Below are 17,151 nucleotides of genomic sequence, written 5' to 3'. Positions count from 1 at the left end.
AGGTATGCCATTATGTTGCCAAGTAGCATGTTAGAAAAACCTTTTTTTAAAAATGCCATATGTGTACAAAGTCATAGTATGCTGTAAAACAATCAAAAAAGTCATAATATAGATAACCATAGTAAAAACAATGCACAATTCAGTTATTTTCTAAATATAAACATTAAGTTAAAACCGAAATAAAACGGTACAAACTTGGGCTGAGTCAGGCACCGCTGAGTATAGTAGGTTAGAGAAAAATCCTACTACAACATACATGCAACCTTTATACTATACATTTTCCATGACATACTTCAGGGTTTTTCAAAATTGTGATAACGTCCTTTTCCATTTAATTTACTCACAATTAAGGGTCAGTGTTGTAATTATTATTTTAAGAACCACACTCAATTCAGTCATATCAAAGCTAAACAATTATATATAGAGCTATATCCCATATAGAGCAGTTCTACACCACATTCTGATTCACAACAATTCCCCCATGAGCACACTGCAAGTCAGAAATGCTACGTCAGAAACGCTACGTCAGATACAGCAACTTGCACAGTGGCGACGAAACCTTTCCTGTGGCAGAAACAGCAGACAGGCCCGACATCAACTGCACCATGACCTTTTATACGTAACCTTTAATAGCTTAAGTCAAATAAGACAAGTGCGATATTGGTATACATCATACATTTATTAGTGAACAACCCTTTCAAATCAGCCACAACAATTAAAAAAAGAAAAAGAAATATGATTGCACTACTTGGTAAAGCATAACTAGCAACTTTCATTTAAAAAAAGTACAAATCTTAAAAATTTCAAACAGTATACAGATGTATATATAATACACTAACTAGTTATGTTAAATGCTACAAACAATATGATTCCAATGGAATGAAAAATTATAACATTAATAAGAACCATTTCCTATATATAATATATATTAGTTGTTTTCTCCCCCCACCCCCTCCCCAATACAAACATGGAAAAAATGAGGTAACTGTAAATGTGCAAGTACCAAAGCAAAATATCTGCCTAACACAGAACACATGCCCCTGGCTCTGTTGGCGGGTGGGTAGTCTGGTGTTCAGGCAAGGACCCCTAGAGGCCAGGGAGAGTAAGAACAGTAAACCACTATCCCACCACAGCAAGTCATTGGTAAACATAAATGGCATCTACGGAGCAATCAATAACAAATCCTAAATCAATTTTAGCTGCTTATTGGAACACATTTTGCACCACACAAGCTGTGAGATTATTCAATAACTCTTAACAGAAAGACTACAAGACTCTATTCTCAGTTGTCATTGAACGTTACCTCATAACCTAAGCCTTTATGGGAGGTTCTCTTTTTCTTTAATAGGGTAGCTGTATACTGTCAATTAAATATTTACTCCAAAAAAAGAGCGCTAACATTAACATGAATCAAGGTATTATATGTGAACAATACATTTTAAGATATTGATACACAGAGCAAGAGCCTCATAGGCAGGTACAGTACTACACTGAAATAAGTATGACAACACTTTATTCTTTTTTTAAATCCCTTAAACTATATTGATTTTCACTGACAGTGTTTAGGGGTATTAGTATAACATGCTTTAAGAATACATGGGATCCATGACAAACTATTGCATTCACGCAAGTGAGTTTTCATACCTAAAAGCAGAACATCTAGCACCTTTTCACTATGGCTTTTGATAAACTACAGTAGTTTCAGAGCATGTCATTTTCAGTCGTTAGGGCAATAACAGTAACACAATGTATGTAAGAATATCTGGATTCAAGACCAGTTTTTTTTCTCTCTATAAAATGAAGTTAGCGCAATAAAATCTTGTAGTCATTCAGTTCTATTACAAATGTGTGCAGTACAATGCATGGCAGTTATCAGCTGAGCGTTACGATCCAAACCCCCAGAACCCAAAGCCAACTAGAGCTAAAAATCAGTTGGGATCTGGTTGACAAGCATGCATATTGTGCACCGTTAAATAGGTCCCCACCAGATTTTGAGATATCCTCCACTATAACACACTTGTTTGACTTCTTTTGTTTTTTTTTAAAGACATGCAAAAACACCTCTGAAGTAGATTTGGGAGTGAATTAGGTAGGATAGTGCGCACCGCGGCACATTTAGAAATGGGATCACAACCGCTATGTTGAACATATGGTTTGAGTAAAAGAACAAAAGTCAAACAGGTTTGAATAATACACTTGTAATGAGTTGCAGTGTACATTGCCTCGTCAGTGAATATTAATAACATATTTACTGATCTTTTTTTCTTGCATGCCTGTCTTTAAATGATGTAATATCTACCATTTCCGACAAAACAGAATATTATAATTGATTACATTAAATCATTTGTGGTCTGAGGAAAACGACCACGCTAAATTCAGATAAACCCTTTTCATGGCATCCTTTCCATTTGAAATGGACTATTCTCCTTTGTTTTTATATACCGAGAGGCCCTGAGTGATTTTTTTAAACTTACAATATATGCCAGCTAATAGATATGTACACATAGGTTAATTCTGAAAGCTGTGGGTTTAACTCATTAAATGGCTTCTTCTTTTTTCTCTTAAAGGTGGCACACACATCAAAGACTCACATTTACTTAAGAAACTAGAGTAAAGAAAAAGGCAAGATCCCTTTACACATAAAAGCAAAGGTTACAACTGCCTGTTAGTGCTTACTGGGGCAGTTGAGAGACACGAGTGAATCCAAAGCAGAAGTCAAATTGTTGCTCTTTTCCCTCCCGCCCCAAATATATTGTTTTTTAGTGTGAACACAAGCAGGGAACTAGAAGTCTAACAGTGTTTCTACACTACTGAACACTCCAGCACTGTCATTTGAACCCCGTCCTGATCGCTGTGGACTACAGCTGGCGTAACATGGAGTGTCACCAGTGACTTCTACAAGGGTTTTCAACATTCTTCTGTCTTCAAACATTTATCTAAAAGCATTCACACTGAAGCTATACATACAGATGCTCTTACAACACCATTACCATGGCCTAAGACAATGACCTGACCAAGATTACCTTACCAGATTATAACACATACATAACACAAACATGTTAGTGCTCCAACTGTGTCCTTCAATGTATTTTCTCTAGAAGATAAAACCAATAAATAAACTTTTTTTTTTTTTTAAAAACAGCATACTTTTAAAACAAGTGGAAATGTAAGTATTTCAGGATTAGTAATAGGTTTGTGCTTGTCAAGGTCATAAGAAGGCAGATCTGAAATCTTTAACAGTAGGCTATATCTGTATATTGGATTTGGCTCACATACAATGAAATAAAAAGCCCAGTCTTCCTAAAAGGGGAAGAAAGTTCATTTAAAACACGCCACTCACTGCACATATTGCTTTCTGCACAGGCCTCCAGAGCTTTATGGCATCAGCACAGCCTTCAGACGAGGACTCCCATCCTTAAACGCAGTCAGGGTGGAACCACATGCTAGTCTTCCCTCATGGCGCTTTCTGAATAAGCAAGCAGTTCTTTTAGTATGCTTCTTTGTCTCTTCTTTTTCTTAACATTCGACAATTTTGGTGGCAATGCTTGATTAAAATATTGCTAGTCTGAATTAACAGTTCATGCAAATCCTAGCATGCTGCCCTGTATCCAGTGGTTACACAATGCATTGGCTCTGTGAACAGGACAAACATACACACACACACACACACACACACACAGACACACTATATGTACACACGCATACACACTTGCCAGAGGAACAATGCTGACGTGGAGGGTGGATGTAGCACTTGTGCAGTTATGCCAGATGACCTCAAAAAGATGCAGTCCATTAATATATGACTGCTTTTGTACAGATCTGTGTTCCAGAGTGGATAATCTGGGGTAGAAGAACAGTTGCATGTCCCATCACTTGCAGTCCATAACCTCAGGCTTAACAGAATCTGCATTTAACCACAGCAAGTCACACTTTCACAATAGAACTGGCAAATCTAAAACAAAGAAAAAGGAGTAGAACTGTCGAAATGAACAATACATTATTGCAGAACATACATTATTAACAAGTCAATTTGCCCAACACCTACACAAACATGCATCTATGATGGTCAGGCGTCGCCTCCAAACACAGATGAGACCCATGTTGAAGTGTTCCTATTATCTTTATGCTAATTGCACAAGGTGTCCAGCCTATCATCCTCCAGGCTCCCGACTCACCTCTTCCAATGCAGGACTCCCACTATTCATGAAACCACAACCAAATCCACTAAATATAAATGAAACCCTGTAAACAAAAGCAGCAAATAATGCATTGTAGGGGAAATCTTTGGAATCTGCGACGAGGGGGCAGAGAAAGAACTGGCTGGCAATCCCAGGACTCTATAGGCTGCGATAGGCAGTGGGTTTCATGAGACTTGGACAATGAAGCACAGCAGAAGTACAGCAGGCTCCAGAAAACAATCCTGGATTGCTTATTATATAGGAAGGGGCAGGAGTGGTGGGTTGGTAAGCTATATTTACTGGAGGACGCAGGTTAGGTGGCAGGTGTCCCCAGTCTTGGGACATACTCTGAGTTGTGAAACTTTCCAGTTCAGCACTCAGAGACAGTTCTCACTCCACCTCCCGGTGTACGTCCGAGGCATCGGCTCGGCAGATAGGACAAGTGCGATTGGTCTGGAAGTCAAGCAGAAACATTAAGCATAAAGATGTTAAGCACAGCATATTAAAATATGCATAGAAAATTGCTAAAACTGGCCTCAACTTACCTTTAACCATTTATCCACACACTTTGCGTGGAATTCGTGGTTACAAGGTAATACCCGAAGTAGCTGCCTACACTCAAAGTCACTAAAGCATACAACACACCTGAGGAGGAGAAAGGATCAGGAAAGTTATCAGGTTATAGACTCATCTTTAGTGACTGAATATATGTGCTTTGGTTAATTTAAATAGGTGAGGGAAAGGCTTACAGCGTTTGTTCAGATAGATGATTCTCTGAGTTGAATCTGTAGGACGGAAGTTGCTCTATATCAGCTTTAGTGAGTCCACGTGGTTTCGCTTCACCCAATCTCTCCGCCAGATTCAGTAATGCCTAAAGAGAGGGAGAGAGAATGTATTTTCATGTTTCATTACAGCTTTGGTAAACTACATATTTGTAGGCAGAGCATACAGTATATTCAGTATATTTATTATTGCACTTGCTCATCACATTAAATTAGATGTTAGTGTGCTATAAACAACCAAAATTATGATTCGAGACAACTTTCTACAGAGGGATGACAAATTAAGGGAAACCAATGTTTCATGTTTATAAATAGACTTGCCGTTAGAGCTGCAACGATTAGTCGACTGATAGATCAACAGATATATAATCATCAACTATTTTGATCATCGGTTAATCTTCAAAAGTCAGTGTTCATCTCACCCTTGCTGTTCAACATAGCCATCGAGCCATTAGCCATCTGGCTTAGAAACCAGAATGAGTTTGAAGGCATCACTCGTTTTGGTCTAGTCCACAAATTCTCGATGACCTTCTCATTTATTTCAAACCTCACATTCTCCCTCCCACCAGTTTTATCAATCCTGGATCAGTTTGGGCAGCTATTGGGGTATAGGTTAAATATTCAGAAGAGTGAGTAATTTTTGTCAACAACTTGGCGAGATCACCCCCACAATCCATATTCCCCTTTAAAACAGCTGACAATGGGTGTAATTATTTGGGGGTGTTTATCACCAGCTCCTTCAGGGACCCTTTTCAGAACTTCCAGCTGCTATTAGATAAATGCAAGTCAGACTTGTCTAGATGGGCAGGCCTTCCACTGTCCCTTGCAGACCGGGTTAATCTTATTAAGATGGTAGATTTACCAAAGTTTCTGTATCTTTTTCAACACCTCCCAATTTGTCTTCACAAAAACGTTATTCACTAACCTAGACCAACAACTTAACGCCTTTATCTGTCAAAATATACCAGCCCGTATCAAAAAACATCCTTCCAACTCCCTAAACCTGAAGGGGGACTGGCACTCCCTAATTTCCGCCACTACATATGGGCCTGCAACGTAAATACACTTTTATATTGTATACAATGTCCACACTTAGAGAAGTTAAGTTAGATCTTCTTTTTTGTAATATCATATATGCCATCCCATATAACATAACATTTCAAGCACTTTATTAAAAATCCAAGCACTTTTCAAACCTTGAAAAAACCACACTAAAGTTCAAGTGTTTTCAAGGATCCCCAGCACACATATGAACCCTGCAGATATTTCAAAGTAAGGTAAACCCTCAGCAGCTTTATATCAAATTGTCATTTCCAGTGAATAATGATGACCAAACTAATGGAAACAAAAAGAGCTCAAACACTTTGGTAAATGCTGAATATTCAGTGTGTGAAAAATGATTCTATCTGGCCTAATTTGCTTTTCCACAAACCATCACACTAACCTCATAGTTCTCCATCTCGACATCATCCACATCCAGGTCTAGACTGATGGCTGGGCCCACTGCTGTCGGAGGCACAGGAAGCATTGACCTGAGCAGAGGGAGAAACATAACTTGTCACACAATCCCTGCAGCTTCACAGTAGTTGTAAGCAGCACATGTTCTGCAAACATCAGCCCTGAGTGGTAACCATTGTTTTTGTCCGGTTCTTCACTACATCTGTTTTTGAAAATCAGTGATGCAAAAACCAGAATGAGGCATATTATTAACCCAAACTCTCAAAATTTTGACATAGTAGAGTTGATCATCAAGTAAATAACCACATGATTAAAACGTCTATGCCTCAAACACAGGCTGATTTTACTGCCCGTACTCACAGAAAGTAAGGGAGGAAGCCTGGGTAGTAAGATGGAGGGGGTGGAGGGGGGGGAAGAGGTTGCTGCAACCGGTATCTCTGTCCACTCACTCGCCTCGGCAGCATGTGGGGATATGGCTGAGGATAAACACACAGAGATTTAGGAAATTATGGGAAACAAAAGTCTGTGATTAAAGAGAACCTAATTATAATTAACTGTTTATAATGAAAAATGTTTTTAAAAAAATTAGAGGGACATCGTTTAAGAAATAAAGACAAGCTGAACAGTTTTGTTGAGCAAGGTGAGTAAAAAACAAGAAAATGCCATACAAGAATAAGCTTTACACTAATGTGACAACTTTTAAATAGAGAATATGCAACACCTCTGAGGAGACAGTGCCATGAGTGAAGGTGGTGGTCAGTGGAAAACGATGATGGTCAGGTTACATATATACTCTCAAATTATAGCTAAACAGAAACTAAAATGTGTTTCCGAAAACGCTTTATGCAAGAAATATGCTATACAGTGTCAAAATAGCAAGTCATTTGCTACATGCTGTCTAGTTTGACAGTCACAACCCGTAAGATTTGAGATACATTGTTTCTAGCAGCCTCTTTGGCCGTAAGGTGTAATTGCAGGCGAGCCTGTTCTTTCAGAGCCATTCATGTTGTCACTTTGCTGCCACTGTGCGTGTTGATTTTATTTAAGAAATGATTTTGTTTTGCTTCTTTGTAAACTTTATTGAAACATTCACCCCTCTACTTCCAGTCTGTCCCCTAAATGTTACTATTGTCTACTGTTTTAAATCAGCTCTAACTTTGCAAGGCCAGTGCTGAGATAGGTGGAGTTATGATCAGACCTGGGGGTGGAGTTTCACTTTAAAGAATACTTAACATTATACGTACAATCTATTACATTGCTAACCAATTCCAGAAACACACACTTAGAAAAGAAATAAATAGCTAATAAACATCCTGTTGCATAACAGTCAATTGCCAACCATTTAAATAAAGAATAAACAAAAAATTAATTAAATAGATAAATAGTACTGTATGTTCAATATCAGTCACTTGCTGACCAGTAAAATAAAGAATAAATAAAAATGAAATAAATAGCACAGATTTTGGGCATTGTTTTCTGCATTATGTGCTCTGTAAAAAGGTTTTCTGATAGTTACATGTTGGAAAACATTTGGATACCGATAGTTACCAATACGTCTGTGATAGGCCAATATCGGCCAATATCTTGGTCGGGCTCTACTCCAGCAAAAACAATCCATATAAATGTCTCCCGACAGTCTGCAGTCGGACACAAAAACATTTAATAATATTACTGGCTAAGGCAGTCAAAAAAAATATTTAAGACTTATGTATATCACATTTTAAACCTTTTAATATATAATGCTAGGAAAAGGTTAAATTCTATTTTAGGCTTTTCAAGACCTACAGTTGCCATGTGTGCTGGGCAGCCTCCAGCTGTGAATGTTTCAGTCTGAACAGGTGTGAAGCAGGTCTTGCTAAAAATAAGTCATAAGTGCACTGTCAGTTTTCCTGAAAAAAAAAAAAAAGGTCTGAAAACGTCTCAGCGGCTGCCTTACCACTCCAAAGGGAAGCTCCTGATGTAGAGGCTCTTGAGGAAGATACTGAAGGGGCAGAGAAGGAGGCAGCGCTGGTGGGTGATGAGAGGGAGGGTAGGAGAAGGTCCCTATCGGGTGCTGGTCCCCTCTTAGGTCAACTTCATTGTCTACCCTCTGTAGAGGCTGAGAGGAAAGAGAAAAATGTACAGAAAAGGGTTTCAGTTAGACCCGACATATCAACAATAGTGATTAAATTCTACATCCATTGTGCTGTGGGTTAATTAATGAACATGTATATGCTGTGGACGACTCACCATGCGTGGGTGCTGAGGCTGTAAAGGGACAAACTGGCTCAAAGGAGTAAGGTGCGGCGGCTGGTGGGGGGGTACAGATGGGGTCGGGTGCAATACAAAATGTTCGCTGGAGATCAGGGGTGGAAAGGCTTGATAAGACACTGGCATATGTTGCATGGTACATGCCTGTATGAGCTGAAGAGAGAAAGAAAACAAGAGTGGACATTAATTTATGCAAGCCAATTTTCTCTTAAATTTTTATTCATGTCAACAATTAAACTCAATACTTTGAAGCAGCCTCTGCCTAACCAAAGCAAATTGGCTACTTATATTTGCAGTAAGCAGTTATAATGAAAGCATGTAAGCAAGTGGTGAACAGAAGCGATGCATTACATAAAACCACAGCATTGACAGTACTGGCAGCCCACTAATTATCATTCTGAAGTCTGTTTCCACAAATAAACTTAGCACAACAAAATTATATTTGAAGTTGCTTAACCATTTCTAATACTTGTGCTCACATCAAAACATCAAGAAATCCTGCACAGTAACAGCAGCAGCTTATTTGTTAGTCATGAACGTGACAGATTGCATGGCTGGTATGGTGTGCTACATGGATGCCACTGACATTTGGGCTCTTCCTTTTCAAACTCACAGGAGGAGGAAGGCAGCAGAGCAGAGAGAGCTGTCCGCTGAACATTACCGAGCATGCTGGGAGCTGCTGAGTGTTGCACCCTGGAAGGGGCTGCCCGGTGTGGATGGGAAATCCATGGGTCGTCACCGTCGTAACAGTGTATGATATTGGAACGGATCCCTGGTGCATCTTTCAAGAAAAGAAAAGGGGTGATTCACCATCTGCCTGAAACAGAAGCCTGTCCAAAAAAACTCTGCTACTACACAACACCCTAAAAGCTGTATATTAGCATATTGCTAAGGAATACATTTAGCCAGATAAAACCGAAAATCACTTTTAATAAATTGTTGTTCTTCACCCATCAGCCTGTTCTTCGGTTACCTGGTCATGTAGATCCACCATGATGGGGCTCTGCTGGGGCAGGTGGGCAGCAGGGTGAAGCATGCGTGGTGGTGTGCTGGTGTGGCTGTATTGTCTGGACTCATCTAAAGGAACCTGTTGGTGATGCTGGGAGAAAAACAGATGATGGAAGTTCTCATCCTGGACCAGGGAAGTGTGCAGTACAGGTCTGTCTCGTCTCCCCCACTGGCGTCTCACTGGTGGGCTGTAACATCACACAAAAAAATGGTTTTGCCAACAACAGTTAAATATATTGCACGTCCAATAAAAGAAGTTGCATATCTCTTACATTATTGGTAAAATAATGCACTGATGTTAGATAATTGGAGCAAATGTCACTAATTTTTTTGCATTTTCTTGATATACACAATGTAGCTATGCGTTTTCCCTTTGAAATCTTACAACAAGCAAGTCAGACTTTCAAGGTTTCGTTTACAGTGTGTTGACACGTGGGCTATTAGTGCTTGAAAATGACCCGTATGAGTCGGTGTGTAGTTTCTCTGGATAAATGCTAGAAACCATGTTTCATAGAGCATTATAAAACAGATGGCTCGACTCAAACAATCTGATTGGTAGCTAGCGCTGTGTTTGGCCGAACAACGAGCCTTAACTGTGATATAATCCCAACGTACCATGGACTGACTATTAACTTTATCTGCAACTAATTTGATATTCGATGAATGGTTTTGAGTCATTTTTTAATTAAAGAAAGGTCACCAGCTTCTTAAATTTGAATATTGCTGAATATCTTTGTTGTGTTGTGTTGTGGACAAAACGACATTTGAGAACATCATCTTGGACTTTGGGAAATGCACAGGTTTTCACCATTTTATGCACCAAACAACTATTGATTAATCGAGAAAATAATGTAGATTAATCAATAATTAAAATAGTCATTAGTTGCAGCTCTACTGGAAACCCTTTAACGTCCTTAACGACATATTTGCCGACCCAGTGGTTTAAAATAGACAGTAAAGAAATTAATCATATGACCCTGTCAACAGTCTGGCTGATTCAGTCTAAGCAAATCTGAAAAAATATCTACACCCCGGGTGTCTCATGTTAAATTAGTTTATATCCTATTTGTGTGGAGGTCAATATAAGCCACATTAAGGAGAAAGAAAATGTGTGTTATTATGATTACATCTGAAAGGTGCATTTAGCTTTTCTTTCCTGTTCTACAGCTTCGGCAATACGAGTCACACACAAAGCTGAAATTTCTTTGGTATTGAACATCCCAAGGTTAAATACTCTTAAATTAGATGCAACAAAATAAATAAAACACATCTTTATTACAAAAAATGTCTTAGGGAAAGACTATGCATAATTTTTACCTTCTCCTGAGATGCACTGGGGCACTGCAGGGCTCTCCAAGAAACCTCCTTGGGTTTAAGGGGGCTGTTGGTGGCAGCCTATTTACTGCTATTTCCCATGGTCGCATTGGTGACGTCGTGCAGACGAGTCACGCTCTGGGAAAGGAAACTGTACAGGAGAGGCACTTCTATGTTGCCTCTGATTGTCTTAACCCTGCAAAAACACATCAATTGACAAAAATCACAACCCTGATATGTATCTATTGTTTTTATAATTCATCACTTGCGCACACAATCTGGTCATTAGATAAAGTAAATAAATGACAATAGCTAATTTTACTCTTTCCAACAGAAAGAATGTGTACAGTGCCTGTCATTCAAAAATGGACAAACACTTTCAGAGCTGTGCTACACCACACACTTTTATATGATGTTGTAAAACTGAATTATACAATTATGTTCATAAAAAATAGATTTAAATTATAGTAAATTTAAATTGGTAATTTCTTTGTGGACCACTCAAGGTATCTGGGCCCCACACGATGACTACTTCTCTCCCTTTGTAGGTGAGGTTATACCTCAAACAATCAAATATTGAACTAAATGGGCTGTAAATATCCTTTAAATTCGTAAAGTTTTAAGCAGGTATGAATGACTTGAGAAAAAATGTCTTCATAGTTTGCTGAAGCACATGTGAAGGCTATGGGGACCTGCTTTGCTCATTAAATCGTTTCTTTCACTGCTAGGTTTTGTTTAAGGCTTCTTATGTTTTATTGCAAATGACCTAGATTACTATCTAATACATTTAAATACTCTGGTTATACATGTATTCTAGTAAGATTTAATTTCATATTCCCCTTTCTCATTTGTGAGATGACGTTTGCTTTTTTGGTGGACTGCTGGGTGTTTGTTTTGCTTTTTTACTAAAATGCCCCAATATCCTAACAACACTTTAAATTTCTGTTTAATTAATGTAAAATACACTGGACAGAAATCCATACACGTTTAAAAAAAAACACTGCTCTCACATACTACGAGACAAATGACAAGACACTATGGTGTCCGCTACAGGTGCCCAATTAGACCATCAAGATCTAGGCCTTTTATAACCAAATAAATGTAGTTTAATTAAGAGAGTCAGCTCATAATACACATCCCATAGCTGCATTTTTAATGTGAGGGTATTAAAAAGACTGCCGATATGTTGAGTTTAACCAAAATGCTAAAATATAGTGAGTAAGTATTTCCGTGGTGGTGTAATTATTTATGCGGTATATTCAGGGGCGGAATAAATGGGGGTCGCTCTAGCCTGCCTGAACAAAAACATGGAAAGCCATGTGCTCAAAAGACAAAGCAACAACAAAAGATGTAGGAAGGCAAGCGGGACCGCTCGCTACTACACAGCAGTGCATCGTTACACAGTTTCTTTCAAGGAGTATACAAAGCCTCGGACACATCACTGCGAAAATGACAAACATCATCGTCGTGGCAACAGTCGGTTCCTTATTGACAGACAGGGACGAACTCGACGTCCCCTGTTGAAGGAGAGAAGCTAACTTTAGCCAGGCTAGGCTAACGCTTTGTCCCCACATAGCAGGACACGCCAGCTGCAGATAACTGAGAAGCTATTTAGCCAGCATGCTAAATAGTACATGTTTAAGACAAGAAAACATATTCTACCGATAGAAACCAGCATGTATGGACAGGTTTAGCCAGCTATGTGAGTTGGACAACAACACAGACCACAGCTTACTTTCTTTGCTAGTTTGCTTGCTCGGTGAGAAGGAGAGATGGCAGGTGTTTTCAGCCCCCGAAATGTCGTGTCCCATCAAGTTATCCTTGCACGTAACTAAGCCGCATCTAACCAACTACCATCACCATAGAAACCACCGTTACCTGACTATCACTGTACTGTTGTTTCCTCCGACAGATTTGGACAATGTCGAGCGGAGGTGCTATTAGCTTGCTAACGCTTGTCAGCTAACACGCTTCCAACTGCTGCACAGGGAAACCGTTATCTCCACAAACCCGCAAAAAACGGCCTTTCATTAACGGCAGCGTCTACCGGAGCAGAAAATACCGTTTAACGCGTGAAAAAGATAACGTTAGCTACCCTAACGACAGGAAGCATTCCTTGGCGCGTGTTATGTTCCTTAAAATGCATTGTTGTGTGAAACCACGCCCCCTTTCCCGAGTGACCAATCAGCCCGCAGCAAATACAGACGGGCAGACATCCAGACACTCGTTTGCTACAATGTATCACAACAAGCAGTTCCTGTTGTTACTTGTAGTTTACAAACGAAAGGCTCCCTGTAGAGAAACCAAAGACTTGAACTACTGTAAAAGAAATCACTGTCTTTCTGTTAGAGGGGTTAACATCTGGAATAATTGTCCTGAAAATATTAAATTATGCTGTACTCTACTCGGCTTTAAAATACTCTATAAGAACAACAAACTTTCTTGTTACAGTATGGAACATTAAGTTTAAAGTGTTTGTACTATTTTGGGTTATGTAATGTGCACTATTCTTTATTTTGTTGTGACCAGAAATGTAGGTGTACTGATTACTTTAAAATATCTGTGATCTGATCCCTTTGTATTAATGAGTGTCATTTTTTCAAGGTAAAAGGGGTAGGGGTATATAAGCTTTGGCTTCAACCTACACCCTTTCGGTTATATAAGCTTGATATATACCGAAATAAATAAATGTTTTCATCCATTCAAGGTTGTACGGTACACATTTTTTTTAACTAAATAGCCCTAACACTAATAATAAGCCCAATGACAGACCGAATAAACACTGACCTTCTTTATGCCTCCATCCTAACTTTATATTGCCACCATCGCATCTGGCAATACACTGCTTTTTGAAATAATAATAAGTAACCAGGTGCATTTACGCAAACATTACACTTTAAGTTTTAGGGACTTGTACTTTATTTTAATATGATACATAATGCATTGTTTTAGATTTTAAAACTATCCATCAGTATTTAAAGTAATTAATATAATAGCTCCACCTAAACACATACACATTTAAGTAGTCTACTGCTTACATGTGAATGCATCAACAATAATGATTTAGTAATATTCACCAAAAAAAGACAATATGACATAAAAAAAAACATAATGAGTGCTTTAAGTGCTTTTTGTTGCTAATACTTCTGCACATCTGTTCAGGTAAAATTTTGAATTCAGTACTCTGACTCGTGATGTAGTATTTTTATTTATATTTCATAGCTATTTAAGTAAATGACCTAATATGTATTCCACCACTGACAATAAGTACAGTGTAAAAAGGTTTCCACAAACTTCCTCAAACTCTTTCCAAATGATGAACCTGGTCTCATTCGATCACTTGAGCAGCACTGAAAGTTTGGGAACTTCCTAACCAAGCACCTGTCTCACTTCAAAAACAAAATCACATGTGATCAAAACATCCATTTCAACCCCAACTAAACTTAATAATTAATTAATTAAACTGAAAACATGCACTAAATGTTTATTCAGTAGAAGACACTGCCTTAAGGTCTACTGGTTCACAGTCTGATCTGACTCTCACTGGAGGCCAGTGTCCTACTGTACACTACCCAGCCGGTTATGTAATATTGCACATGCATGATCAAGTGAAAAACACCCTTCACCAGCTATCGTACGGAAAATGCATCAGCTGGGTTAGTAGGTCAGAGAATGGAACTGCAAAAGACTTAATGTGTTGCTGCACTGGATTATCAGGATTTATTAGGCCATATAAGCTACCCATCAGGCCCACTTTGTCCAGTTAGTTATTAATAATGTCTTCGTCTGTTTCTAACTATCCGCTGCAGAGCATTGGAGCATTCATTTAAAAGTAGGCACCCAACGAAGAGTTGACTAACGTTAAGTAGAGCAGCAGTGGTATGCAACACAGGCTAAATGTAAACATTACAACATCGCACTCGGTAGCAGCAAAACAAGGAGGGGCTGGAGGTTGAGCAGGATGACAGCCCTAATAACCCGTTTAACCATCTCCCGTATATACGCACTAAAACCTTCAAAATTCAACCGAGACAAAGCGACAACAAGAGGGAGAGTGTAGTTACCTGATTGTTAGTATGCAAACCTCTGATCACTGCTATTTTCCTCGTAATGTTCACATCTCGTCAGGCTAAGTGCGGCATCCTACGGTCAGCTGTTCCCGTGTGGAACATTCCGTGGATTTCACCACTGCTGTAAAAAGAGGTGCTAAACATGAGTCTCCCGTACTATCACCGCATACTGGCTGTGTGTTGTGCGGGTTTATAGCGTTACAACCCTCGAGATTATTTCCATAACCTCCACTTTTTGTTTTTGTAAATGGTGATCCGGCCCCGCGGTTGCTTTGGGTTTCTGCAGTTCCCTGTTACACCCCCGTTTCTGCGCATTTCCATAGCAGAGAGCACGCGCCATGCTGCCATTTTTACCGTAATGAACCGAAAATGTGTCAGTCTGATTCGAAAGTTCAGGGTCGCCGATGAAAAGCGTATTTGTATTCCGGGAGTGACGTTTTTTTTCTTTACTTAGAACTAGGAACTTTAAATAAAAGTGGTAGCCTAATACCACAAAAGTAATGGTCATGCATTCAGATGACTATACTTAAAGGGGAACTACGCCCATTTTCAAAATCCCCGTTTGTTATTCCTTTGGTCTAGGACAATACAAACATATTAGTAAACATGGATAACTCCCTCCCAAGTCCAAAAACTCAAATGTCCTCAGGTATAAAGTCGGGAACGGCTCATAGACGATAGGGTTATTTTGGTATGTGGACTTAATATTTAGCATTTAGATTTCACATTTACATTTAACATTTAATATTTAGATTTAACAATTTAGATTTAGATTTACTATTTAGATTTAACATTGTATATTTAGATTTACTATTTACTATTTAGATTTAACATTGTATATTTAGATTAACTATTTACTATTTAGATTTAACATTGTATATTTAGATTTATTTTTAGTATTTAGATTGAACATTAAACATTCAAATTTAGATTTAATATTTAGATTAAACATTTAACAATAAGATTTAACATTGACATTATATTTCCACAACAATAGTAAATGTCACAAAGTTCCCAAATGTTGCTGTAGATGTGATCAAAAGGGACGTAGAAAAATTCACATCACTTTTTTAGATGTTGTTTGTTGCTAAATGTGGCGAAATGTTGCTGTTTATTTCTGTGCGGACCACTTCACAATACGTGCCCCATACTGTGCCAGGAAAACAAGGATAATGCCTCGGTGAACTGGAAGGAAAACAGAAAGAGTCAGAAAAAAAGAAAGTTAAAAATATGGACAAATAATTGGAGAAAATACAGGTACGGGTTGGAGTTTCTGTATTTTACCCAATTATTTGTCCATATTTTCCTATCCCTAAATAAAGGCAATAGAGAAAAAGAGGAAGAAGGGAGGGTGTGCTATATATCATAAATGATAGATACAGTAACTATAAAACATGCATGAGACTCTCCAATACATGTATGAGGGTTGGCACAAGTCAACCGCAGTCTTCTGTCATCTCACCAAATTGTGTTTCTTAATCCATAAGCCAGTATGCGTCATTGCTTATCAGGATTTCAATTATCTTGGTAAAAACAACGCCCTGACTGACCCTCGGATCAGTCAGTCATTCATTTAAGTAATATTTGTTGTAGCTTAGTTGTGTTTCTGTTTACTGGAATTGCTTCGGTGACGTTCCCAACTATTTAGGCTATATATCTTTATTGCGGGGTCAAGAGTGGCAGTGTTGTGTTCGGTACCGTAGATCATAAACCAAAGTCTAATTGGAATAGATTGCAGATTACTGGGATGTATGTATGTGAATGATAATATTCCTTTGTTTAATTAGCTCTTACCTTTGGATGTTTATCTCTTTATAAAAGGTCACATTCTCTTCAGCTAACAGAATGATTTTTGTTATACACACTCAGCTTCTTCTCCTAGGTCTACAAAAGAAAGCCTGATAACCAATCTTACCCACTTTGATACGGTTTCTGATATGTAACACATTATAGGTCAATTCAACAAATTACCATCATAATCCTGTTTTTAGCTATGCTAGCTGCATTGGCACCATAGTCAGTCTATGATTGGCACAGACAATCATGCTACCTTCAAGAGGAATTGGAGCTAATAACTTTGATGACCCCTTG

General features: G+C 38.5%; 1 protein-coding gene across 4 annotated transcripts; it reads right to left on the bottom strand.

The window, feature by feature from the left end:
• Positions 1 to 660: 660 nt before the first annotated feature.
• On the bottom strand, positions 661 to 15,328 carry rnf44 (ring finger protein 44). 4 transcript variants are annotated; one of them, XR_014593237.1, is made up of 12 exons: positions 15,055 to 15,328; positions 10,994 to 11,186; positions 9,642 to 9,864; positions 9,282 to 9,449; positions 8,648 to 8,821; positions 8,355 to 8,516; positions 6,779 to 6,894; positions 6,405 to 6,492; positions 4,928 to 5,049; positions 4,724 to 4,823; positions 3,341 to 4,631; positions 661 to 1,086 (listed from the first exon to the last, which is right to left on the bottom strand). XR_014593237.1 is itself a non-coding variant. In XM_083915339.1 (11 exons), exons 2-11 carry the CDS (start codon positions 11,098 to 11,100, stop codon positions 4,569 to 4,571), a joined length of 1,323 nt encoding a protein of 440 aa, XP_083771465.1. In that variant the 5' UTR covers positions 11,101 to 11,186; positions 15,055 to 15,328; the 3' UTR covers positions 661 to 4,568. The 4 variants fall into 4 exon arrangements, 3 of the variants coding, with proteins under 3 accessions (XP_083771465.1, XP_083771467.1, XP_083771466.1); XM_083915339.1 differs by having other exon boundaries at positions 661 to 4,631; XM_083915341.1 differs by having other exon boundaries at positions 661 to 4,631; positions 9,330 to 9,449.
• Positions 15,329 to 17,151: the final 1,823 nt, after the last annotated feature.

Source organism: Echiichthys vipera (assembly GCF_963691815.1).
Source record: "Echiichthys vipera genome assembly, chromosome: 6".
In the NCBI taxonomy this organism is placed as follows: domain Eukaryota; kingdom Metazoa; phylum Chordata; class Actinopteri; order Perciformes; family Trachinidae; genus Echiichthys; species Echiichthys vipera.
Note: the sequence above shows the minus strand (reverse complement) of the source record. Positions and strands in the feature narration are given on the sequence as shown.

Excerpts from the sequence above, each read along its gene's own strand:
- rnf44 (XM_083915339.1), bottom strand. The coding sequence starts at position 11,100 with ATGCGACCATGGGAAATAGCAGTAAATAGGCTGCCACCAACAGCCCCC. Across the intron at positions 8,822-9,281 it reads TCTGCTGCCTTCCTCCTCCT|CTCATACAGGCATGTACCAT; the intron begins GTGAGTTTGAAA and ends TTCTCTCTTCAG. Across the intron at positions 6,895-8,354 it reads AGGAGCTTCCCTTTGGAGTG|CCATATCCCCACATGCTGCC; the intron begins GTAAGGCAGCCG and ends GTTTATCCTCAG.